The following is a 25,210-nucleotide window of genomic DNA, read 5'->3' on the forward strand; positions in this document are numbered from 1 at the left end:
CTGTAACCTTTTCCACTCTGTTATGCTCAGTCGCTGCATCTTCATGTAAGACACGTTTGTTTGTGTGATCTTTAAAGCTGTTCTTCTAAAAAGTTATGCAATCTAGGATTTTGAATGCTGATTGCTTCAAGCTGCAGCAAAATGTATGTTTGATACATTCAGTCATGAGTATTTTATACTGTTATTATTCCTGTTAAGAGTATCTGGAATATGCACTTCTTACAGTGGCCATGTTACACAGTACCCTGCTCAAATGTCGGTAATGTTAGACATGAGTCTCCTGGAATTAGACCTCAGTACTGTTAAAGTTGAGTTACTGACCCGTTGCTGTGTCAATAAAAGTGCAAAAAATAAGAGTGCTTCTGGTGTCTCTCTTTAAGATAAAGTCCCATATTTTTGTAGCTTTTTGAACAGATGGTGTCTTATTCTCAGCACTTTTTTCTAATTATTGTTGTCAGAGTTGAGATTTAATTCTTATATTTAACTCAATCAAGAAAGAAACAATTCAGTCTCTTTCCTTGCAGTAAGTCAAATTTTCTTCATTTAAGCATAATTTTTAGACAGTTTTGTCTAGTTAAAAGGCATAGATTCATTTGCTAGTTTTAACAATTCTAGTCAAGTAACTTTTGCTCAGCCCTCTGGCAGAATTTTTTTCTTCTCAAAACAAGAAACTTTTGTCAGATTTAAGAATATTTGGCTTGTTTATGCAGTGTACCCCAGTTCTACCTGTGCTTAATTTCTACATAAAGCATGTCGTTGTCTCTTACCAGTGTCCGATACTGTACAGACATGGCAGAAGCTGTGCTTGCTTGTCTGTAAACTTGGAGGATGAGGCTTGTTGTTGTCAGGGTGGCGATGGGGAGTCTGTGGCCCACAGCAAAGTACACAACACCATTTGGGTTGTCGCTCTCTGCTAAGGTGATGTTGGCAAAACGGGTGGTCTCATTAATGGTAGCTCCAGCACCCACTTGATAAATCTCCACTAGGAACCATGCCTGGTATTCTGGTTCCTACAGTAGAACAGATTAGCACATTTCAAGACTAGAAATAAAGGAAAAGTGCTATAACATCTACAAGTGTCTACATCCACTGCCTGCCTTACATCATCATTCACAACCTCCAGAGTGAGAGTGCAAATTATCTCGCCTCTCCTACAGGTCGCTGTTCCTGAGGTCCGAACAAGCTGTGTAGTTAGGTTGACTCCATTATTGACAAGAGTTAGCGATGTCTTGTCGAAGGTCGCTCTCCAGAAGACCTGCAGATCCTCAAAAGCTCTGAGCGGAAGGAAAAATGGCATAAGGAAAAAACACATTGATAATGGAACCATTAAAGAAAGAAAAAAAAAAAAAAAAAGATAATGGAACCATTAAAAGGAGATGTGTTTTTATCAACGCCACTTGTTAAGCAGAAATGAGAAAGAAGGTGTGTTTCATTACCTGTTTTCCTGTCTCTGCAGAGAGAGCAGAGCAGTTCTATTCTCTGAATCTTCATCCAAAACCTTTCCCATCAGAGAATTAAGGCTAAATCCTACAATGCCGTTATGGAAGTCACTCCCTGGTGTGAAAGGAAAGAAACAGAGAAAACAAAACAATCAAAATAGAGGAATACACATTACATAGTTATTAGAACGGATACCATAAAGCCTCTTTCATGCATTTACCAAGAATGGTGATTTTGGCAAAAGCTCCAAATCCCTGGAGAGAAGTGTTTGTGATCTGTGCTCCTCCGTCTGGATCACTGAGGTAAACATAGAATACTTCCTGTCCCTCAGGCTCTGAGTCATCCAGGATGAAGAGGATAACCTCTGTCTCATTCTCACCAGCTTGCAGGGACACTATAGGGGACACCAAGCGGAAGTCCTGCTCTTCCTTTGCAAGGTTCCCAACAGGTTTTAGATTGATGGGTAGCTGAGTTGTACTTCCATCTAAAAGAAAAAAAAAACAACAAAAGTTAGAGAAAACCTTTACACATTACACTAAATAACACAATACACTGTCCCACAATATCGATCTAAAAGACATGCAGCACACACACCTCCATAGGCTTGGACTCGAACCCGCACAGCCCCATCAAAACCAGCAGACCTGCGCACCCTCAGAACCACGCTGCGCGCCTGCTGGGTTTCCTCATCCATGTCCTCTTGTACCTGGATCAGATCAGGTCCAATACTCAGTATTCCACCAGTTGCATCACTAGCCAGGATGGTGACGGTGGCGGCACTGTGCTGAGGGTTAAGGCGAGGAGAGGTATGTGCCCACGCTAAGTCCTGATTAAGAACTTGAACATCTGTCAGGTTTACATGGAAGTACTCATCAGGTTCGGAAAGGGAGTCATCAAGCACTGAAAGGCTTAATGAAGCGTTGGTTTGGTAAGGTGAGTTGAAGACCAAACGGCCATCTGGTACAGCCAGAAAGTCCTCTCCTGCTGTTGCGCTCCCTGCTGTTGTTCTAAATGACAGGTAGGTGGTATTGCTACGAGAACCGTAAAGTTTCTGAATATAAAGTGTAATAGTCTGGATGTCTTCTGCAATAACAATCTGGCGGGAATCAGGGGAAAACTGGTAGATCCCCAGTGGCTCCACCTCTGCCACTTTAAAACCTGACCTGTGCAGGGAGAGGAATTAGAGTGAGGTCACATGTGAAATTCAATGAGTAAGTAGCAGTCCAATATTCAGTGTACCAACTACCTGAACTTGACAGCATCAGCTCCAGCAGAGCTGGAGGAAGCAGCGGTGAGGTGTATAGCATAAGAAGCTGGATCCAATGAATCGGCAACTGCTGTTAGCGATATGGCTTTACTCCTTTCTCCATGGGCCAGGGTTAGTGAACCTAAATATAAAGAAGGAGCTCACTATCAACTGTTAGAAGAGGACGTGCAGCGTTTAGTGCGCAGAAACACTACACCTTGAAAATTTTAGTGAAAAAAATACTACACAACTTAAGTCTTTCAGAGCTCAATCCTTGTCTTTTTCTCACTGTTTTACCTGAGTTTGGGATGATTGCTCCGGCTTTAAAGCCAGGCAGAGTCTCTCCTAAAGGATACCCAGCCTTCCATTGCACCCTGATGTCTCCAAACAGCCCTTTTCGTGTCACATTTGCCACACAAATCCCTGTTTCCACGCTTGAAACCTGCAGAGCCAGTGAAGCAAAGCCAACCTACAGAACATAAATTATAGAGGACAGTTAATAATGGTGTTACTTTGGTGCCCTCACATAAAGTGGAAGGGTTATATTTAATGGTTATGTGTAAGATGTCATGTAAATTTAATATCTAACGACACCAGGTTCAGATACTTGTATTAAAAACAGATAAATGTACACAAAGTAATCAATGACTCATCAATGCCTCACTTTGAAAGTTTTTCTTCAAATTTTAAATGATCTGAAAACCTATGTGGAGAGGAGTCAGATGAATACAGTGCTAAATATCAAGGTTTGTCATCAAATGACTAGTAAAATGATATTTATTAATCAATTTTTGTCAATATCTGTGTAAATTACTCTACCCTGACTCAGAAAAACTGACACATAATTCCATATTTATAATGGAAAGAAATACCTGCAAACGCACACAGTGAGCATATCTCCAGGAGTGTCTTTCTCTGATAACTGGCAACAGTTTCTGTCTAACAGGTAAGCCATTTAAATATAGAAAAAAAAATTACAATTCACCTCTGAGTTAGCAGCTTCTTCAGGTACAATCACTGTAGCAACTCTGGCCTCGTGAAGAAGGCGTGGCAAAGAGCCAAGGACGACACTGACAAGTCTAACATCAGTGAGCTCTGCGGTGATGCTTGCACCCACTGACAAAAATGCCTACGGTGGGAAGAAACAGGTGAAATAAACAAGGGATTCAAGATATTATAAACTATTCTATTGTAGAAGGTGTGTTCACTTTGTGTACGGGTAATTCTCTATACACCAGTCACTAAACGTGCTTTTTCTCACCTGGCTGCTGATGGGTAGAGAAATAGCACTGAAGCTCTGTCCCTCTTTTAAGAGCAGTCGTCCTTCAGCTTTTCCACCCAGTATCTCTGTTATGTCCATCACTTCATCTATCCCACCTGTGATCCTGTAGCCTACACTAGCATTGCCAAATAGCCCAGCAAGCCGTGTCACATTTATAACCATAGCTCTGCTGACCTCTGACCCCGAGCCTGTGACTACTATAAACTGCTGCTTGGAGTTCAAAGAAAAAACCCCATGAGGCTCATCGTTAGCAGGCACCCTGTGGGAGAGAGAGGAATAGTAATTTTAAGGTCATTCAGTCTTTGATTTTTCTACTACCATTTCTAACTGATCAAATAACAAACCTGATGCGAGCTCTGATCAGATTCGGGTTGGCATCCAGAGTACCCCCACCCTCCACAAATGTGAGCTGAAGAATGTAGAGCTCCTCTAGCTCTGGCACTGTATCAGGCATCAGCTTAAGGACGATTTCTGCTTCTCTTTGGCCTTCCCGAATCATCACTGAGCCAGTTAAGGCTAGAAAGTCACCTGCAATATCTGAGTCACTCTGTATTCGCCAGTGCACCTGAGGATACGATATGGTTGTGTTTACAAAAGTAAAAGTATTATATTTTTCGTTTAAGCAGGATATTATTAGTAAACAGTAAATGTATATTTAAGATATAACCATACCGTGATGTTACCCATGACACCCTCTCTACGCATAATCAGATAGGAAATGTTCAATGGGCCCTCTGCTTCTGTGGATTCATTGTAGACACGCTCTCGAAGCGCATCCTCAGTAAACTGGACGATACCATTGGGATCACCAAACTTCTCTATCTGACAGACAAAAAACATTTGGAGAAAAGGAATGATTGCGGTGCCGAGCTTAATTCCAGTACAACTTGCCTTCAGCGAAAAAAGTGCTCTGAAAGAGAAACTGTGCGCAACAATATGAGCGAACTGATTAATGATGGCGAAATCAAGTTTGCAGTCATTACATGGTGAAATACCTTCAGTGTTATGGAACTAGCCTGAGGATCAACATCCATCTCTCCAGACAGAATATTGAGCTCTATAACAAATGTCTCTTCCACCTCTACTTCCCCATGAGGGAGAATCCGCAGCTCTATGGTGTGCGTGCTTTTCTCTCCATCCTTGAAGAACAGGGACCCGTTCACAGGTCCTCTAATGTCAGTATTGATGTAGGGAAGAGCCTCTCTACTGTTAGGGCCAAGGATTATCCAAGCAACCTGTGAAAAGAGAGGGCTAGTTTGAACTGTATGATGTCACCTTGGAAACCAACGTGCTCTAGCAGTAAGCTGCAATGATGCGATTTATTTTTATAGCATTGTTCCTCATACCGTTGCATTGCCCACAAGGCCACCTGATCTCTCCAAAACCAGACTGAGTTTCAGAGTGGAGTTGGGATTGGCCACGGTGATTAGGCTTTCATTGAGGAAACGGACAACCCCGCTTGGAGAGTCGCTCTTACCGATGGTTACCCTCACAATATTTTGGGAGCCTAGAACGGCACCCTCTGTAGCTCCAACCAGCACAACCTCAAATACCTCTGCATATTCACTGGGGGAGGAGATTTACAGTAGTTGTTGAATGAAATAATGTCTTTTTTGTTAACTGTGTGTTTTCATCTAGGTGTGTATCTGTGTGTGGAATAAATATACTGTATACTTTAAGGTAAACTTGTAGATATTTTTTTAGTTATTCTTCTCACCTGTCCAGATCATCTATGATAGTGACATTAATGTAGCTGGTATTCTGTCCATGCACAAATGTCACTGAGCCATTATACAGGATATAGTCAACATCAGGTGCTGCGGTCAAGCTTCTAGAAAAAAACTGAGCAGAGACTCGCCCGTATGTGCCCAGTCTTCTCACCACTGGGATCAACAGGGTGCCAACATCCTCTTCAACTGGAAGCAAGAAAGGCATGATAAAAAAGGATTATTTATACAGAAATAAACTTATAATTAAGTCAAACAGTTTGTAGCAAATTGTGCAACTTCGGCATTTTACAAGACAAAAAACTGCTTGCTTTTGTTACCTGTAATGTTAACATAGTCCTGCCTGAACTCCAGGATACCTTCAACATTATCATTCTGTAGTATGATGACAGCCAGAGAAGAGATGCTGCCTACGGCTGGAGGCTGGTCCAGTTGTAGACCTGACTCTCTCACAGTGTAGTCAACATCTCTGGCCACAAGAGGGAGACACAGAACAACTAGTTGCCTATGAACTCTTTCATATCAGCAGATATTTTAGGTCACTGGTATGCATGGATTTTTTTCTATTTGCATCCTTGCAATCAGCAATATCTATGGAATAACAGCACCGTCTCAACAAGATTATAAATCTAATGCACCTTCTTAACCTTTCTTACCTGATATTGTCTAGTGCCACTGCAGTGATGTTAACAAAAAACACCTCAGGCCCCTCTGGAAGACTGTCATCCAGGATATGCAAGGCCACTTGTTGCAACTTCTGGCCAGGGGTGAGTAGCAGCTGCCCTGAAGCTGGAGCAAAGTCCAGTCCACTGAGTGCTGTGCTACTTGATGACTCATAGGTCACCAACACACTGCCCTCATTGCCAAAGGAGCGAATGATACTCACATTAACCTGAAGAAAAGAAATTAAATTATATTGCTGTGGGTTATGAAACTACACCAGATGATATATCATGTACCAGGGTATTTTTTATGACTCTACCATTCCTTCCTTCTCAGTTGTATTGATCTGGTTCTGGGTGAAAGAGAAAAGGCCATATGGGTTGTCGCTTGCTGCCATAATAATTCTGGCACGCCCGGCCGTGGGACTTATGTCCAGTCCTGCAGTAGCAGAGGTCAGTGTAAGCTGATACTCACGGCGCGTCTCAGGAAGTTCATCATCCAAGACCTAACATCAGAAAAGATGTGACTGTGATAATTTTATGGAAATCCCTTGTCATTACGTTATTATGCTGCTTTTTGTCCTCAAATAAACAGATAGAGACAATGCCACAATTTTCCAATGAACACTGCTCAATACCTTAATAGTAATGGTAGCAGTAGACTGTCCATCTCTCATAGTCACAGTGCCAAAGATTGCTTCAAACTCAGAAACTGCAGCTGGAGTGATATTCCAGTACACCAGTACTTCTCCAAACACACCTGGCCCTCGCACAAGGCTGGAAGAAGGAAACACATTGCATGACAAGTTTTTCAATTGAGACCTCTTGTTTGTCTTCACAGGTTGAATCAGGACAATTATCTCACCTGACTCTGGCACTCCCATTGTAATTCCCCTGAGGTTCTCCAATGAGGATGCTCCTAGAGGACTCCGCTATCCCAATAATCCCCAGGGCAGCTTTGTCACCCCTGATAGTGATGGTGGCCATACCTATAGAGGACTAGATCGATGATTACTGAATTCAAAATGTGCACCTGCATTTTGACATTTTATTTTCACATACTAACCATTTAAGGGGTCTATGACAGCACCACTATCTGCAGGAAACAGCTGTACAGTGAAACGCTCTTCTCCTTCCACTACAGTGTCAGCAAGGGCTCTGATCACAAATGACTTCATAGATTCAGTCTGAAACGTAAAGGAGAATTAAAGAAGAAACTTACTACTACTTACAGATTGAGACTACAAACTGGTGGATACTTGAAGTCGCCTTTTTTTCTACTGTACCTCATTGAAGACGAGAGTTCCATTTAAAGGTGAGAGGTCCCCTGCAGCGCGGACTTCCAGCTGCCACACCAGTGTCACTGCACCCACACCTGCCATACTGCGCAGCACTGTTAGTGTTGCCACAGCAGATGGATCATCCACAAACTCTGGTTCACTGACGGCAACCTTGGAGAGGATTAGGCAAGATGATTATTCATGTCGTTTACTCTACACTGAATAGAACAATAACCGTCAGTTTTAAGTGTGAAATTGATGCCAACAGAGATGTTTTAGTTTCACCTCTCGTTTCTGAAATCCAAAACGTCCGAGTGGCGAGTCATTTGATGGAATATTTACAGTCGCTGAGGTCACTTTTCCGAGTCGAGCACCACCAATCACACGCAGCAAATTCACCGTGAAGGTCTCCAAAGGCTCCACCTGTTCATCGTCTATGATGGTGATAGCAATTGTGGCTTCTCTCTAGAAATAGTTGAGTAGCCTCATATAGTGACTTCATGTGATATTTATTGTGAATTAATTTCAACACGGGACCAATATTAACTCACTTGCCCATCCTGAAAGGTGATGTTTCCAGAAAGGGGGTTGAAGTCATTAAGATCAGCAGTGACTGGTTGAGCTTCCCAGTAGACAAGAAGTCTTCCAACTGTACCGGCGAGTCGCAACACTGATAGTAGGAGAACATTGTCTGGTGGTGGTATCTCATAGGCCAGGATGACACTTCCAGCTACATCCTAGACAAGAAATTCAGAAGAAATTTTCAATGACTAAGAAATTTTGAAATAAACATCTTTGAGGATGTTACTGTTTATTATTAATTTAGATTTTTTTGATGTTTCACAGTTGTATTACTTACTTATTTCTTTACCACAAGCTTTTTAAAAAAGCCCTCTATGTATCAAATTGGAGGTTTCCCAACAACCTCAATAATTCAGTGTCAAGCTCACCTCTCTGTAATGTCCTATGCTCACCTCACCTCAGAAACATTGAACTGGAGAATCCCTCGGGGATCATCATTCTCCGGGATCGTGATCTCTGCTACCTCCATACCAGGTCTCTTCACACTGGGCTGCCCTGCTCCAACTGACTCACTAACGAGCTCCACCTTAGTGATGTTTACCAGGAAACTCTCTGCCAGCTCTGGGATATCATCCTTAGAAAAACAAATGCATACATGAAAACACGAAATAATAGAAAACCGTTATTCAAATTCACAATGATTTTTATAAACCTTAAGATGTGAAAACAACAGTAACCTCAAACTGTGCAAATTTAATACAAATTTAAATAAGGAAGGCTATGAGAAGCGATAGTTTAATGAGGATTATTGGTTGTTTATACCCTGATTGAACAGGACACAACAAGCAAAACAATTTAAAGTCTAGTGTTTAAATAGAACCAGGTCTGTTCTCTGTTGATCCTGAGTGTGAATGGTTGTTATTGCAGAATTAGTAAGATAAAGAATCTGATTTAATATTTTCACCTATTTAAGTAAGCATGCTCACAGTTTTTTTTTTCGTATAATAACAATATTTTGGTCCTATTTGCTACCAAATGTGGACAGAAGCTAAACTATATCCTGTTTCTTCGTGTTGCTCATCAGCACATCCTTACCGGTAGGATTGTAACAGTAACAAGGGCCACGGTAGCACCATTTATCATGATGATGGTGTCATCTCTGGAAACATAGTCTTGTCCTGCGGTGGCTTGGTTGGAGGGGGGGTTGTATAGAGCTGGCCTGGTTGTGTAATAGATTGCCACCTCACCTGAGGAGCCCTGCTCCCTCACAATGGAGAGAGTCACATTGGTTGGAACCCCTGCAGGTTGAAAAGAAATTGTGTTGTAGTAAATAAGTCAGTAATAAAACACAACAGAAATAATTACAAATCCATTCTACATACTGTATAAATGTATAGAAGACCTGTAGGTTAAGAATATTTCTTTTACTTTTACTCTACGATTCAGGCTTCCCTGGCATCGCTGGAAATAGCAGCAAATCTCTTTTACGGTAAATCTCAGTGTGATTACTGTAAACTGACCACAAAAGTAAAAATTTGGTATTCTGTGATTTTTCAAGAAAGTCTCAAACACAGCAAGCTAAATGAACAGAAGCTGCGACTGAGGAATGTATTTAAATAAGTTAACAATAATTTATCTAAAATTAATTACACTACATCAAACCTCTTTCACTAAGATCCAATAAAAACCCACATTTACTGACTGAGCCTCGTTCAATAATCCACCCATCCATTTATTTTCACAGAAATTCTTACTCTGTGGTTCTTGTGTTAGTGTAAACTGGGAGTCGAGATGCCATCCAATCACTCCATAGGGAGAACCATTTGGTAAGATGGTGAGCTGAGCTTGAGCCCGTCGCTGGTCAATGACTGCAGCCTGTCGTAGGTCTTGAAGTCCCACAGTGGTGACATCACGGAGGGTGATTGTGACATACTCCTGTAACTCTGGGACACCATCTGCTCTAACAGCCAGTGATATGATAGCTACTGTTTGACCCTCTGAAAAAGTAACCTGTGATAGAAAATAACGTTTTACATTAAATGACATTAAATTCATAACATGTTGTCAGTACATCATGTGTCTTATGTATAACAGAGGAAGTGTTGCTCACCACTCCTGAAGTTGGATAAATGTCTGCCAAACTGCCATTGGCAGCCCAGTGAACAGTGAGTCTGCCAAAACTCCCTCTTCTTCTCTCCAGACTTAGAGAAATTTGATTATCTTGCTCCAACTCCTCCAACTCCATAGACAGAGAGTTCTGTAGAGATGCAATAACAAATACTTCTAGATTGCAATAAAACACATTTTATGTATTCAGTATATTGCAAATAAATAATTTGAGACAATAACAAGATAGACATGTTAAGCAAATGCACAAGCCATCTAATATCAAAAGGTTTATCCTCCTACCTGAGCAAAGCCGATGACTCCGTAGGCATCATCGTTGGTTGGGACAATTACTTTCAACTGACCACCAAATCCAATCTCAGCTCCACCTTTTGGATTCTTCAGCCTGACCAGGAACTGCTCCTGCACCTCAGGGATGTCATCATCTATAATGTTCACGGCTATCTCCAGCTCACTATCACCTGGCGCAAAGTGCAACTCCCCAAAACTGAATGTGAGAAAATAAAGGTAACACAACAAGCATTTCAGAACTCTCTTTGATGATATGTTTCTTTTTTTCTGAACAAAAACTACTGTGTCTTCACCTTGTATAATAAAATGTACAACTTCACACAATCTGAATACCTGGGTATGAAATCAGATTGATTGGAGACCGAAGTGAATTCATAAACAGTGGAGCTATTGTCCTCAGAAGAAGCCAAGAGGATCTTTGTGATATTGAAGTATGGAACCATGAGAGAGGAGAAGCTAATGGCTGGAGGGGCCCTGAGGATGATGGTGAACAGCTTTACATCAGGCCTCCAGGAGTACAGCGTTGAACCATTTCTACCAGCTAGCAGAGCATAAGCTGTGAAAAAGAGAAAAGTATTTAAGGTGTTTGAATGCCACATAGAACACAGTTTTTCAAACCTCAGACTTTAAGTGAGTTTACATCATTATTGAAAAAACTGTGTACAGTACAGTATACAGTCACATGAAAAATGAAACTTTCACAGTACTGTGGAGAAGTACACACCATGATTCAGTAGTTTGTGGAGCTACCTTTAGCAGCAAAAACTTGAAGTAATCATTTTCTGCATGACTTTATCAGTCTTGTATCCATGCAGAGGAATCTTGGCTTACTATTCTTTACAACATTGCTTCAGTTCATTGAGGTTTGTGGGCATTTATTTATGGACAGTATCTCAAACATGGCACTGTGCATTATGGCCAATTTGGTCTTGTTTATCCAAAGGACATTGTTCTAGAAGTCTTGTGGTTTGCTCAGAGGCAACTGAACAAACCACAATGGTGCCATATTCTTTTCAAAGAGAGGAGGCTTTCTCCTGGCAACCCCTCCGGGCAAGCTAATTGGACTGTCATGAACGTTAACGTTTAACAAGCTAACTGCGGCCCTTAGAGTCTGACATGTAGCTCTTAGTTTTTTTGCAATTTCTCTGAGGTCTTTTTGCTGAGACATCCACTCCTGGGAAGATTTTGGCATTGTGTTAACATGTATCTGAATGCTAAAATGCTAAAGACAAAACCTGCACTTTCATGCTAGCTAATGGTCAGTTGATTATTTGCATGTGATTAGCATCACACTTACTGCTTCCATATGAATTTAGAGGGTAGATAGCAGTCAGTATCTACTCTCTTAATTCCTATGGAAGCAGTAAGTGTGTAGTTATTATTTCAAAAGACTTCATGCATAAAATAACTTAGTGTCAAAGTTTATAGATTTACATTGACAGTCAGCTGATGATTTGCATCTTTTGCTGTTATATGGATGCCTTCTCTGCCTGTGCTGCAGCACACCTTTAGTTTTTGCTCATTGTGTGGGCTCTCTTCAGAGTCTGAGTTTCAAAAAATGAAATGCATAATTAACTAAGATGAGATTTTGACCCAGTCCATCAAGGCTAAGTCAGGCATCTTCACCTTAAAAAGGGTTAATTGTTTCTTTGTGTGTTGTATTTTTAGTATCATTATCCTAGTGAATGAGGAACTGTCATCCTATGAGTACTGTCCAACACACGACTGTTCTCCAGATATTTACAGACAACACTGTATCATCACACGGCAGTTTGTGACAGTTGTGCTTACCGATTCCAGAAGGATCAGTGAAGGAATGAATAGATGTGAGGCCAGGGTGAGGAATAGACTGATGGAGTTGTGGTGAAGCCTGCTCTGAGCTCCATTGTAACACCTCACAGGATGGAAACAGACCTGAAAAAATACAGGCACATGAAAACAAATACAGACTTAAGTTCTTTCACACTAGAATAGCATGTTTGTGTAAAAAGAAACCACTGGCCTCGCTGACACACCCAGGACTGACAAATTACAAACTCTGGGCCAATGTGCGGCTTTGCTCCGCTCCACACTAAGGCATTCCCCATAAACCCACAAGGGGTCTGAACCAAAAACACTCTGCGCTTTTTTTAGACTCTGAAGGATTATGTCTCGTCAAAATATACAGAGCATAGTATAAATACATGGGCCTAGTCGACATGGTAAATTTTGCAAACTTAACTGAGACAACAGAACAATGTAATAGATACAAATATTTCTGTTTTCCTTCTGGAGTATCAGCAGTTTGTTTGTACTAGCTAACCAAGCTAACCAAGATCTAACCGCTGCCCAATACACACAAACACTTCAACCAGAAAAAATGGCATCTCATTGCTTCAAAAACCAAACCATCATTTTGGCATACTGCAGATTACACACACTTGATTAAATGTGGTAAATATGCAATCTCTGCGCCAGTGTTTTAGGAATTTATGTGTATTTCATTCCAATTCTGCTTAATTTTTCTGGTCACCTATCTTCAAATATGGATATACCTAAATTTAAATTCAAAATAAAACTTGCACCATTCACACATTTCATGCCAAACCAAGAAAGATCACCTTCAACAGCAACCAACAGAAGAATTTCCTCAGTTCTTCTGTTGATTTTCTCCACCTGACTTGCTCTGCCAGAAAGCGGGAGAGGCTGTGGATTCTGAAATCTTCCACTGGTCCACCGAAGCAGGAAGCAGCTCGCATTCTGTCTGTCTATGCACACCAGCAAGTAGGGAGTGTCTGCACGAGTTAACGTAGTTGCACTGAGGATGTCCTGTTTGAAGTCAAGAGTCTGGTGAAGCGTAAAAGAGCCTCCAGTCCAAATGAAAATCTGCAGCATCAAGGAGATGAAAGTAATTTCAGTCATAAAAGGTTCTGAATACCTTACACGAGGAGCATCTGCATATTTGTAATAATTTTGACATTAAAGTCAATAATTAAAAGTCTGTTTCAGTGGTCATCGTCACCTGGCTTGACGCTATCAGATAATCTCTGCCTTCAGTGGAGAAGTGTTTCACATCCAGGGCTTCAACACCCAAGACTTGTTCCTAAAGAAATCAAATTATGCAGACATAATGCAAGAAGTGTTATAGTAATGTAAGAAAACATGATAGAAATGTTGTATTATTATTGGGTTCAGAATTACCAATGTGATATTGAGATCCTTCTGCAATTTAAAGATGCTGAGGTTGGCAGCAGGGGAGAAAGGAAGGCCACTATGTGTAATGCCTATGTAGGTAGAACCATTTATTGCAAACCCAACACATCTGCCTGGGTCCTGAATCGTAACAGACTGTAACAACAAAAAGACAAAGAGATTTTTAAGCTAACAATGGAGGTGCTGCTTAATTGTACCAGGACCACCACGCTGTTTTAGATACAGTGCTGCTAACATACCTCTACTGGCACGAAAACACCCTGCCATCGATACAAAGTGGCCAAGGTGTGAGAGGATCCAACAGTGGGCCTCATATCTAGCCTCACAGCTAGCAAGGAAGGTCCCTCAGGAAGTGAGCACCAAGCAGAGGTTGGACTGTCTTCAAAGGTCTGATACACGCCTATGACTGGCACGTAACCACCTTAAAGAAAAGAGAAAAAAGGAATCATAAAAAAATAACAAACAATGGAACAAAATAAAGGAGCCAGAATAGAAAAGAGAGGAATTTAAGAGACTTTGGTAGGTTGCGGTGGCTTAAAATTTAAACCTTTATTGGTCTGACCTGAGGCAACAGCTGTGCCAGACTGAATCTCCCATTCCACGCTGACTGCTGACTCCAAACCATTACTGCGAGACACAGTGAGGAAGACCGCTCTGCCACCTTCCTCTGCAACAATTTCAGTGCTAGTTCTGTACAGATAACACAAAATGAAGAGGACTAGGTATATAAAAGAGTGTCTGAGCACACTCAGAAACATCTTTTCAAAGTTTATGATGGTTTTAATGCATCTGTGCTCAGACCTGTTGAGAGAAGGTCCAATTCGAAACAGGCCAGAAGGAGCTAAGTTCTCCAGGACGGTGATGAGAGTTTGGAGCTGGTCACCGAGCCGTGCACCTCCTGTTGGGCTTGACAGGGTCACTCTGAAGGTTTCATTCCCTTCAGGTTCAGCATCAAGCATTACGCTGATCTCCAGCATCTGAAACAGCACAAATGTGAGTCATCATTAATCAGAAAACGCACACCACACAATTCTGAAATGATAAATTGATAATTATTGTGATTACAGATGACTACTATAAGGTGCAATTTTAAGGCTTGGAATGGAAAATAAAAGGAAAACTGACACACGTGTATGGATGTTTTCTAACGCATCAGTTTGTATGCTGTAAAAATCTCATTTTGTTCACCTTAAATCTGACTCCATCCTCCAGGACCACAAACCCGTGTGTAGGTATCAAATCGCCCTCCGCTTGGGTGCCGTTGGCATCAGTGATGGTAAACTGAACAGATACGGTGCCAAATGTGCCTTCCTCTGGGTTTCGAACCACATATAGGTTGGCCACACTCTCACTCAGCCCTGACAGAGAGGTGGGCTCTCTCAACAGGAAATGCTTGGTGGTGTTAAATGAAATTACACCATGTCCATCATCACTGGCCAGTATAGTTACAGTTGCTATAAGAAAAGAAATAAGTAGTATTATATTGATCAAAGATTCTTACCTATAGGACATGATGATGTCATCATGTTACCAAGCCACCTACTACCAATTGACTAAAATGACCTGTTTTTAGCATTTACGCACCTATAACATGTTATGAAAATCATTTCAAGTTAACAACAAGAAGATCTCATTTATATTCACAAACGTTGATTTACTATGACGCCATAACATCACCTAGCAAAAGCCTAGCAACAGGCACAATGTTTTTTCTACATATGAGTGCACTAAGTACATCAGTTTACCAGCAACACAAACAGACCAAACAATACTGTAACATGGACATGTATTGATTTATTAGCTATTAATAATAATAATAATAATAATAGCAAACCAGGTGTCTTTATTATATATTTCTATATCTAATGCAGTGTAAATAACTTTAAGCTTAATAAGCTTATTTGAAGCTTATTTGTAGTGACTTTAACAAATACTTACCAGTTAACTGCAATATTAAATGCTTGAAGATGTTGGTATAGTCACCATTTTCAATATAAAACTATTCACTGACTTGAGATGGCCTGATACACATTTTTAAAATTGTACAATTTCTGTAAATCCTGCCATCAAATCAGTAACAAGTATTAGCTATTGTAATGGTTTAAACTTTTATATCAAATTTTAAACTGAAAGTCTTGACTTTTTAATTGAATATGGCCTATAAGCTGCCTTAGGCTGCTGAGTTTAAAAAAAAAAAAAAAAATCACAGCATTTTATTTTACATACCCGTGGTATTGGTGCCCAGCTGCAGCCCGGGAGAAGGCTTGGACAGGATGAGCTGGAATCTCTCAGCACTCTCTGGAAAGGCATCATCGGTAATCTGCACTTCTACAAACTTATACCTTTCACCATCAGCAAAATGGATCACCTTGGTGGAGAGAGGGCACCTTAGTTTAAAAACTTGTTCATCTTGTTCAGAACTGAGAATCGCTTTTAGATGAAAGGCAATTAAAGATATTACAATTTCAATAAATTTTGTCCTTGTTAATACTCAAATATTTCTCCAGGTCGCTGATGCTGTGCTTACCGTTTCACTTGTATTGTAGTCCAGCTCCTTTTGAGCTTCCAGGTTTTGAGCGAAGAAGGAAAGAGAAACATTTCCATGTGTTCCCTTATTCCTGTAGGCAACTAGAGTCAGAGACCCTATTGTTTCATTCACTTCAAACCTGAAAACCAAAACACATTTTTTATTAGAGCATCTACAAATCATCTACAAAACATCTGAGTTATTTCTGGATGCTTGTCTTACACAGTGTTTGTCCATTCAATGACTCCTCTGATTCCATCATTACCAGCAATGCTGACTTCTGCCACCAGACCCTGTGTGTCTGGGAAAGACACCACATCACAGACGGAATGAATGACGACCTTAAGGTTGTCATGTTTACCGTGGTAAATAGCAGTGATTTATTTCGCCTGTAACTACAGCGCAAGCACCAAGAGCAAAAGAGTGTATTGAGAAAGCAGTAGAAGATCTATCTTCTGTCATGCTACATTTAAGAGAAGGATTATAGCTAAGAATCACCTCTTGTAAGTGCCTTGTGAGTCTGAGGAGCTAAGTCTTTTGGGTGGACTGATTTATGACCTCTTGAAGAGTCATTTCCCATTGACTCTGTGGCCAAGACACTGGGAGGCCAGCTACGGGTTTAGTTTGGCTTTCTCTTTCCTCACCACACAGGGCTACTCGGCTCCCTCCAAATCCCCAGGCTTCCTCAATCATGGAAAGCATCAATCTCACCATCCAACCCACATAATGATTGCTGCCAAAAGAGCTGCCGTGTGTTTACAGTGCGTCTCCAGGCAGAAGGCTGATAGTATTCTGAGAACCTCCAAGTGCTATTCTGCTTGTAGTATTCTGTCAAGTCATCACTTTCTAAACTTACTCATTCATAAATTGGCCTGAGGTTTGGATTATGCAGAAGCAGTAGCAATAACTACCAAGCTCTTTCATGGTGCATTTTAAAAATAACTATAATGTTGAGATTCAATGTACCATACACTATTATTGTGCATCAGTTACTATTAGATTTTGGGCATTGTGAGCATTTTATTTTTACCTGACAATGTGCAATACACAACCTCTACTCATCAGACAGAGCAAGAGAAATTATGGAAAAGAAAAGAGGGATTTTGTGAAATTACGCAAATGATATTTTGGACAAGAGTGGTAAAATCTAAAAGAAACAAAACAGCAAAACTTTTTTAATGTAATTTGACAAAGAAGTTATAACATTGTATTTTATGGTCAAAGTTAAGGATAAGTTAACATAACTAAAACTAAGCAGTGACTGGAGCACTCTCACAGTTTTCCATACCTAGCTGGGGAACAGTTGCGAGGGTCGTGATGAGCACTGCTGATGTTATGTTGACCAGGAAGAATTCCTGCAACTCTGGGATGTCATCCTAATAAAACAAAAAAAATGTGAACTTACAAATCAAAATTAATCTGCTCCAAAAAAAAGTGAACAAGATCTTATTTTATCATCTTGTCGAGCCAGTTCAGCATTGCAAACATTATGCACATACACCTAATAACAATGAGAAGAAAGTTCAAAGGGTATACAGGGAGTGCAGAATTATTAGGCAAATGAGTATTTTGTCCACATCATCCTCTTCATGCATGTTGTCTTACTCCAAGCTGTATAGGCTCGAAAGCCTACTACCAATTAAGCATATTAGGTGATGTGCATCTCTGTAATGAGAAGGGGTGTGGTCTAATGACATCAACACCCTATATCAGGTGTGCATAATTATTAGGCAACGTCCTTTCCTTTGGCAAAATGGGTCAAAAGAAGGACTTGACAGGCTCAGAAAAATCAAAAATAGTGAGATATCTTGCAGAGGGATGCAGCAGTCTCAAAATTGCAAAGCTTCTGAAGTGTGATCATCGAACAATCAAGCGTTTCATTCAAAATAGTCAACAGGGTCGCGAGAAGCGTGTGGAAAAACCAAGGCGCCAAATAACTGCCCATGAACTGAGAAAAGTCAAGCGTGCAGCTGCCAAGATGTCACCAGTTTGGCCATATTTCAGAGCTGCAACATCACTGGAGTGCCCAAAAGCACAAGGTGTGCAATACTCAGAGACATGGCCAAGGTAAGAAAGGCTGAAAGACGACCGCCACTGAACAAGACACACAAGCTGAAATGTCAAGACTGGGCCAAGAAATATCTCAAGACTGGTTTTTCTAAGGTTTTATGGACTGATGAAATGAGAGTGAGTCTTGATGGGCCAGATGGATGGGCCTGTGGCTGGATTGGTAAAGGGCAGAGAGCTCCAGTCCGACTCAGACGCCAGCAAGGTGGAGGTGGAGTACTGGTTTGGGCTGGTATCATCAAAGATGAGCTTGTGGGGCCTTTTCGGGTTGAGGATGGAGTCAAGCTCAACTCCCAGTCCTACTGCCAGTTTCTGGAAGACACCTTCTTCAAGCAGTGGTACAGGAAGAAGTCTGCATCCTTCAAGAAAAACATGATTTCCATGCAGGACAATGCTCCATCACACGCGTCCAAGTACTCCACAGCGTGGCTGGCAAGAAAGGGTATAAAAGAAGAAAAACTAATGACATGGCCTCCTTGTTCACCTGATCTGAACCCCATTGAGAACCTGTGGTCCATCATCAAATGTGAGATTTACAAGGAGGGAAAACAGTACACCTCTCTGAACAGTGTCTGGGAGGCTGTGGTTGCTGCTGCACGCAATGTTGATGGTGAACAGATCAAAACACTGACAGAATCCATGGATGGCAGGCTTTTGAGTGTCCTTGCAAAGAAAGGTGGCTATATTGGTCGCTGATTTGTTTTTGTTTTGTTTTTGAATGTCAGAAATGTATATTTGTGAATGTGGAGATGTTATATTGGTTTCACTGGTGAAAATAAATAATTCAAATGGGTATATATTTGTTTTTTGCTAAGTTGCCTAATAATTATGCACAGTAATAGTCACCTGCACACACAGATATCCCCCTAAAATAGCTAAAACTAAAAACAAACTAAAAACTACTTCCAGAAACATTCAGCTTTGATATTAATGAGTTTTTTGGGTTCATTGAGAACATGGTTGTTGTTCAATAATAAAATTATTCCTCAAAAATACAACTTGCCTAATAATTCTGCACTGCCTGTATAATTACTGAGGCACAGTGGGAAGATTTCACAGTGGTGAGTTATAAAACAGTGCTGTCAAGTTTGATGAATGGAAATGTTGCATTATGGAAGGCAGTCACAGGTTTTACCTCCAGTATGGTAACAGGGATGGCAACAGAAATCTGTCCCTCCTGAAGAATTACGTAACTGGTACCAGAGATGAAGTCTTGTCCCGGCTCAGCTAGAGCCCCTTCTACCTGGGATAGGTTTTGCACAGAACCTCTAATAACCTCATAGGTGATATTCACTGCCCCTGTACACACAAAAATAAGGTTTATCTGTAATAAACTAAATGTTAAAAGTGGATACAAAACTTTAAGAGGTATACAGGAATTAATTTGTTAGAATGTTTCTCCTTTTTTTAAAATTCATAGTTGAACCACTGACCAGAGGCTCCAAACTCTCTGTTGATGTAGATCTTTATAATCTGTTCTCGTTCCTCTGTGGTCACTCTAAGGGATGTTGGCGCAATAGTCAGCAGGCCATAGGGCTTATCGCTGGTGTCCACAGTAATCACTGCCTCACTGCCTTGAGCATCAAGGGCAGCATGGCCCGTCACCACAACACCTGTGTAGAAGTCAGTTTATTAAGTCTGCAGGGAAGAGTTATTTTTGGCATTTATAGTTTGCACACAAAGATACGCCACACAATTATCAATCAAACAGATACTAAGTGGAGTTTGTTACCAAAGGTTTGTATGTTAGACAATGAAACTCTGTATTCATCTTTGTTCTCTGGTGTGGCATCATCAAGAAGCTGAAGGACTATGGTATCATTCAATTCTCCCTATAAAACACATTCACAGAACATACAATTACTCCTCGAGGTGCCCAATTACAGACGGTAATTACACATTTGTGCTTTAACTGTGAAATAAACATGGTTGACTATGATTCTGCCACAAAACTATTTACCTTGGTAAAGAACAGGGTTCCTGAGGTTTGGGTGAAGGTTCGGTGTACAAGCGGCCCTTGTATAGTCCAATCCACAGTAACATTACCCAGACCTGGAGCCGTTCTCAACACTAAGAGGGACAGCTTTTCGCCTGTAAGGTAAAACATAATGTCTCTAACGTTTGCAATCAAGTGTAACCTGAGTATAACCTTTTTTTTAAAATCATATGCCCTTATTTCCAATGTTTAGTAAATTTGATGCAAGCCACAAATGAGAAACTTTAAATTTCAAATTAGTCTGAAACATGCATTTATCTTATAGATGTATTTCTTGTAGTTTTTGAACATGGTTAGATTTATGGACTTCTGAATTGAATATTATTATACTTGTTTTAGTTGTATGGAAATCTCAGTTGATCACGTTTCTAAGTCAATATATAAACAGAAAACTGGCAGCATGCTGTGTACTCTCTGATTCCTAAACCACCCACCTTCTCTGGCGACGACAGAGCGGGAGCCTGAATGGAATCCTACTATCCCAGCCACGTTGTCATTGGCCAGTATCACAATGGTTACAGTGTCAGAGCTGGGCAGGATTCGACTTCCTCCAGCCGTATTTACAAGTCCAATCATTAGGCTCTCATTGTCCTCGGGTACAGCATCATCTCTGATTACGATCTCTACTGTCTTCTTTAAAGAACCTGCAGACAGACAGGAAAAAAGACAAGCCACATAGCCTAAGTGTTAGATGTTCTTCTAATCCACCAGATTATTAGGTCTGATAAGGACCTGACACTGCACCACTGGATACCCACTTAATAGAAAGCTGTCCTAAAACTATTACTCATTGTTGAGTAATGCACATACCATCAAAGACCAGAGTTCCTCCAGTCCCCGTAAAGTCGGCATCTGGTGAAGCCTCTCCTCCAACAAAGCTCCATTCTACAGTGACTGTACCCAGATTCCCTCCTCTCCTCTCTATAACCAGAGGCACAACCATAGGCTCCTCTCGAACTTCTAGATAGAGCCCCTGATTAGTGGTGTTGGGACTGAGGCTGTAGATCAAAAATACCCCAAATGCATCTCCATTCACCCCTATAGTGACTACTGCTTTGTCCGGTTGACCAACTGAGGGCAAGTTCTTCTGTGGTACGGTCAAATTTATTAGCTCGACCTTCAGACAACACATGATAAAGAGGTTTAATTTTTACAGTTTCCCATAAAACTCTAATGACAGCAAATACAGAATTTATTCCAAAGAAGTTAAACCATCATTAATGTAGAATAAACATACAGCATATGATTGATTTTTACCTTTAATATCTGAATGGAGAAGCTCTCATCCATTTCAGGGAAAGAATCAGTCAAAATCAGGACTGTGAGGTTTGCAACCACTGATCCATCATCCATGAAGGCTCTTTGAGCTGTCACAAGGGTGTAATCACTTCCTGCCACAGCCTGGGAACTGAACAAGACAGCAGCTGCAGTCATGTTTTTTACATAAGTCATAACTTGGGACTGAGAGGTCAATTGGTCAGCCCCTGATGGCACCCAAGTGCAAGATGGGGTCCCACTTGATGACAGAGAGAAGGCCTGGCATGCACGCTCTCTCAGACAAGCAGCAGCACATGCAGTCAGGAGGTCTCTCTGACCGGTGAGGTTAAATGTCTTAAGGAGTGCAGCAGCTGGAACGCCTGGTTTGGGAACGTTGTAATACATAGACAGATTCTGGCCTTTATCCTGAGCCATGCCAACAATGTCAATCTCAGAGGTGCTGTACATGATCTCCAAGCGACCAAAGTGACCATCCCTGTAATAAAGACAACGGTGATTACAACAGAACGACAGCAGAGAGGAATAGCTTATTCAATGTGAATGTAGTGACACAGAAATCATAAAATAAAAAAAATACCTCCTACGAACTGTGATATTGGCTCTATAAACTCCCTCAAGTGGCTCCTGGACGCGGTACGTAGAGTGTTCAAAGTACACTGTTCCATACGGGTTATCATTGGCAGGCACGATTATATTAACAGATGTATCAGCTCCCAAGTTTCCTCCATTACTAGCATCAATTAGCTCTACCTTAATTGTCTAGAAAAAACAGAAAGAAAGTGACAAAGATAACAAATAATAAGTAATAAAAAATACTTCTAATAATGTATCATTTGACATAATTCACAATGACATTTCCACCCACAGCTTCTTACCTCAGTAATTTCAGGTACATTGTCAGCTAGAATCTCCACACTGAGTGTCTTCATGGTGTCTCCAGGAGCAAACGTTACCTCTCCTGATGTGGGCCTAATGTCCCCTACTGCCAGTTTACCATTGACAGTGGCCTGCCATTTAACTGTCACTGTGCCAATAGTGCCAGCATTACGCACAATAGGTAATGTGACAACAGTAGAGTCAGTGTCTGGCTCCTCTATTGTAACTGGAATAGCCTTGAAGACTAGATAGATTTTAAAAGAAAAAGGGGTGGGGAAGAAGTTGGTAAACAATGACAAACTGTGAATAGAAAGAAAGGTTAAAATGATCCTGTATATGGGCTACTAACCAAAAGCACCAAAAGGGTCATCGGATGGCAGTATGGTGATGATGGCACGTGTAACCTCTCCCAGAAGAGCTCCTCCTGTCGTCTGGTTGATGAGCTCAATGAGGAAAGTCTCCTCCAACTCAGGGATCACATCATTAATAACATAGATTGGTACTGATTTACTGGACTCCCCTTCTAGGAGGACAACATCAGTTGAGGCTACGCTGTAGTCTTCACCTACAAAGTTAAACATGTTGAAAAAACAATGACAAGCCTTGTTGCTCACACGCATACTGTAGAGAGAAAGAGTCACCTCTACAGTCATACTTACTGACTCTAGCGGTCAAAGGCACTGCTCTGAACTTTACAGATACATCAGCAAAAATGCCCCCAACACGGGTGACGTTGATTATGGGCCCAACGTAGTGTTCAGCCACACTGACAGCAGATGCTGACAGCTGGAGGATTCCAAAAGCATCATCACTGGCCTCCACTATCACCTGAGCTACAATATTACTCCTGGCACCCAGAGAAGGGGAATTGGAAACTGAAAGAATCATATCATATCATATCATATCATATAATATGTTAAGTATTTTTTCCATGTCTTCATCTTACCAAGCCTCCCCTGTTCTCCTCTGATGAGATGAGCACTAATTAACTTCACAAACACCGACTCATCCCTTTCTGGATCTTCATCATCCAAAACTCTGAGGGTGATGTTTGCTTCACTCTGATTGGCCAAGAATACAACAGAATCGAGCAGAGGAATAAAATCCCGCCCCTCAGTGGCTCGGCCAACCCCAGGGGTCCTGTAGGGTTCTGGGTCTTTCTCATTTAGTGTCCCATATGTGACTCGCACCTAGATGAAATAAAAACGGAAAACAATATATAATTTGATACATGATACCACAAGTTGAAATCTGTCAATCCAAGCTATTTATATATTTAAAAGTCAAAAAAACAGAAGCTTAACTGGATTTATTTTCTATGGTTTCTATTAAGTTTCTAAATCTTCTGCAGATCACACCTGACCCATCAGGCCTCTCTGTCGCTGGATGGCGAGGGAGACAGTTGAGTCAGCTTCAGGAAGTCGAACCGACTTTGATGCATTAGCGAATACAAAAACACCATATGGATCATCGCTGGCGAGCACAGTCAGATTAGCAGATGTCCTGACACCCAGACGACCATGTGACACTTTAACCAAGGACACAGTGAAGCTCTTGTCCAACTCGGGCATCTCATCCTCGACCACAGTGATGATGATGTTCTGTGAAGTCTGGCCAACACCAAAGGTGATGTTTCCAAACCTGCTAAGAAGCTCCCCCTCAGAACTGGGATCAGCTTCCCAGTACACAGTTACATTGGAAAGGTCACCAAAGGACCTATCCACCTGAGAAAGAAAAAATGAGAACAAAGAACATAAGATAAACAATCACTGGGAAGGTCCTAATTTTTCAATAGTGTTGTACACTGACCTTCAGAAGAACAGAACTATGCCCATCCTCTGGCTCTGTCCCATTAACAGACAGCGACTCAGGACTAAACTGAAACACTCCATGGGCATCATCAGATGCTGCAATGGTGACTGCAATGCGAGATGCAACTCCCAAGCTGGCTGCACAGAAAATATCAAATGTATTTTACTAACAATTAATCCATTCTGGTTGCATTTTAGGAGTTTGATCCTAAAGCGAATGAAATGAAAAAAGTATCAATCAAGCAGTTAAAACAGACCAATGATAATACAAGTCTCCTTACCAGTTAATAAAGTAATATTAATATTACTAGTATCCCGAAGAGCATCAGATTAAAATACAAGCTACATACATTATGTGGAGATTACTTCACAGTATGTGGTAGTGGTATGTAACAGCTCACATTAACTACTTTAATTTTCTTGCTCCATGAAAGGGTGTTTGCTTTTCCCACATAAATCTCCCTGAGCTCCTTCTCACAGAGGCTCACAGCTTAATGTAAATACCACACACATTATAGCAAACATGTATATGCACACACACACACACACACGCTTGCAAATGTATGAGTGTGTATGTGCATCGCAGACCATTGTGGGGAAGACGGAGCAGAGACTAGAAGCAGTTTGAAGGGGAAAAGGAGGGGGCTACTTACCATGGTGGCGATAGGACGGAAGGAGCAATTGATAGTCACTCTCCCCACTACCACTCCCTTCACTATGCAGAAAATGATCCACTGATGGATCAAACATGAGGATCAGGGAAGTGTCACATCAGAAGAGTAAAGATTGAAGGGCGAATGGGAAGGAGCGTAGGTTGGCAGCCACATGTGAAGGTATTGGGAAACACACAGGAGGGGACCACACATAGAATACAGAAAAACAGCAG

At 41.1% G+C, this 25,210-nt stretch overlaps 1 protein-coding gene across 1 annotated transcript in view; it reads right to left on the reverse strand.

Annotated features, from left to right (window-relative positions):
- Positions 1-767: 767 nt before the first annotated feature.
- LOC102206074 (G-protein coupled receptor 98-like) overlaps positions 768-25,210 on the reverse strand; it is a gene marked incomplete at its 3' end in the record, with an annotated part of 57,056 nt that continues 32,613 nt past the window's right edge. Inside the window, exons 27-82 of the mRNA XM_013909877.1 lie at positions 24,978-25,058; positions 24,323-24,462; positions 23,872-24,237; positions 23,460-23,703; positions 23,173-23,388; positions 22,863-23,078; positions 22,513-22,757; positions 22,215-22,396; positions 21,617-22,112; positions 21,170-21,476; positions 20,794-21,003; positions 20,324-20,454; positions 20,096-20,195; positions 19,797-19,976; positions 19,499-19,662; positions 17,585-17,672; positions 16,519-16,597; positions 16,297-16,435; positions 15,996-16,137; positions 14,958-15,223; positions 14,571-14,746; positions 14,332-14,459; positions 14,009-14,190; positions 13,758-13,904; positions 13,579-13,659; positions 13,178-13,442; positions 12,369-12,491; positions 10,911-11,133; positions 10,569-10,773; positions 10,270-10,416; positions 9,914-10,169; positions 9,255-9,457; positions 8,617-8,793; positions 8,189-8,374; positions 7,923-8,102; positions 7,644-7,808; positions 7,424-7,544; positions 7,223-7,346; positions 6,996-7,134; positions 6,678-6,863; positions 6,352-6,587; positions 6,016-6,164; positions 5,686-5,884; positions 5,315-5,534; positions 4,964-5,203; positions 4,641-4,790; positions 4,313-4,533; positions 3,948-4,227; positions 3,672-3,815; positions 2,984-3,155; positions 2,687-2,828; positions 2,035-2,603; positions 1,661-1,924; positions 1,437-1,554; positions 1,103-1,274; positions 768-1,010 (exon numbers count right to left, since the gene is read on the reverse strand). Coding sequence (XP_013765331.1) covers positions 768-1,010; positions 1,103-1,274; positions 1,437-1,554; positions 1,661-1,924; positions 2,035-2,603; positions 2,687-2,828; positions 2,984-3,155; positions 3,672-3,815; positions 3,948-4,227; positions 4,313-4,533; positions 4,641-4,790; positions 4,964-5,203; positions 5,315-5,534; positions 5,686-5,884; positions 6,016-6,164; positions 6,352-6,587; positions 6,678-6,863; positions 6,996-7,134; positions 7,223-7,346; positions 7,424-7,544; positions 7,644-7,808; positions 7,923-8,102; positions 8,189-8,374; positions 8,617-8,793; positions 9,255-9,457; positions 9,914-10,169; positions 10,270-10,416; positions 10,569-10,773; positions 10,911-11,133; positions 12,369-12,491; positions 13,178-13,442; positions 13,579-13,659; positions 13,758-13,904; positions 14,009-14,190; positions 14,332-14,459; positions 14,571-14,746; positions 14,958-15,223; positions 15,996-16,137; positions 16,297-16,435; positions 16,519-16,597; positions 17,585-17,672; positions 19,499-19,662; positions 19,797-19,976; positions 20,096-20,195; positions 20,324-20,454; positions 20,794-21,003; positions 21,170-21,476; positions 21,617-22,112; positions 22,215-22,396; positions 22,513-22,757; positions 22,863-23,078; positions 23,173-23,388; positions 23,460-23,703; positions 23,872-24,237; positions 24,323-24,462; positions 24,978-25,058 — 10,925 coding nt within the window. The remainder of the gene's footprint in view (positions 1,011-1,102; positions 1,275-1,436; positions 1,555-1,660; positions 1,925-2,034; positions 2,604-2,686; positions 2,829-2,983; positions 3,156-3,671; positions 3,816-3,947; positions 4,228-4,312; positions 4,534-4,640; positions 4,791-4,963; positions 5,204-5,314; positions 5,535-5,685; positions 5,885-6,015; positions 6,165-6,351; positions 6,588-6,677; positions 6,864-6,995; positions 7,135-7,222; positions 7,347-7,423; positions 7,545-7,643; positions 7,809-7,922; positions 8,103-8,188; positions 8,375-8,616; positions 8,794-9,254; positions 9,458-9,913; positions 10,170-10,269; positions 10,417-10,568; positions 10,774-10,910; positions 11,134-12,368; positions 12,492-13,177; positions 13,443-13,578; positions 13,660-13,757; positions 13,905-14,008; positions 14,191-14,331; positions 14,460-14,570; positions 14,747-14,957; positions 15,224-15,995; positions 16,138-16,296; positions 16,436-16,518; positions 16,598-17,584; positions 17,673-19,498; positions 19,663-19,796; positions 19,977-20,095; positions 20,196-20,323; positions 20,455-20,793; positions 21,004-21,169; positions 21,477-21,616; positions 22,113-22,214; positions 22,397-22,512; positions 22,758-22,862; positions 23,079-23,172; positions 23,389-23,459; positions 23,704-23,871; positions 24,238-24,322; positions 24,463-24,977; positions 25,059-25,210) is intronic.

The sequence above is a fragment of the Pundamilia nyererei genome, unplaced genomic scaffold (assembly GCF_000239375.1).
Source record: "Pundamilia nyererei isolate P.nyererei 1_Seehausen unplaced genomic scaffold, PunNye1.0 scaffold00033, whole genome shotgun sequence".
Classification (NCBI taxonomy): Eukaryota; Metazoa; Chordata; class Actinopteri; order Cichliformes; family Cichlidae; genus Pundamilia; species Pundamilia nyererei.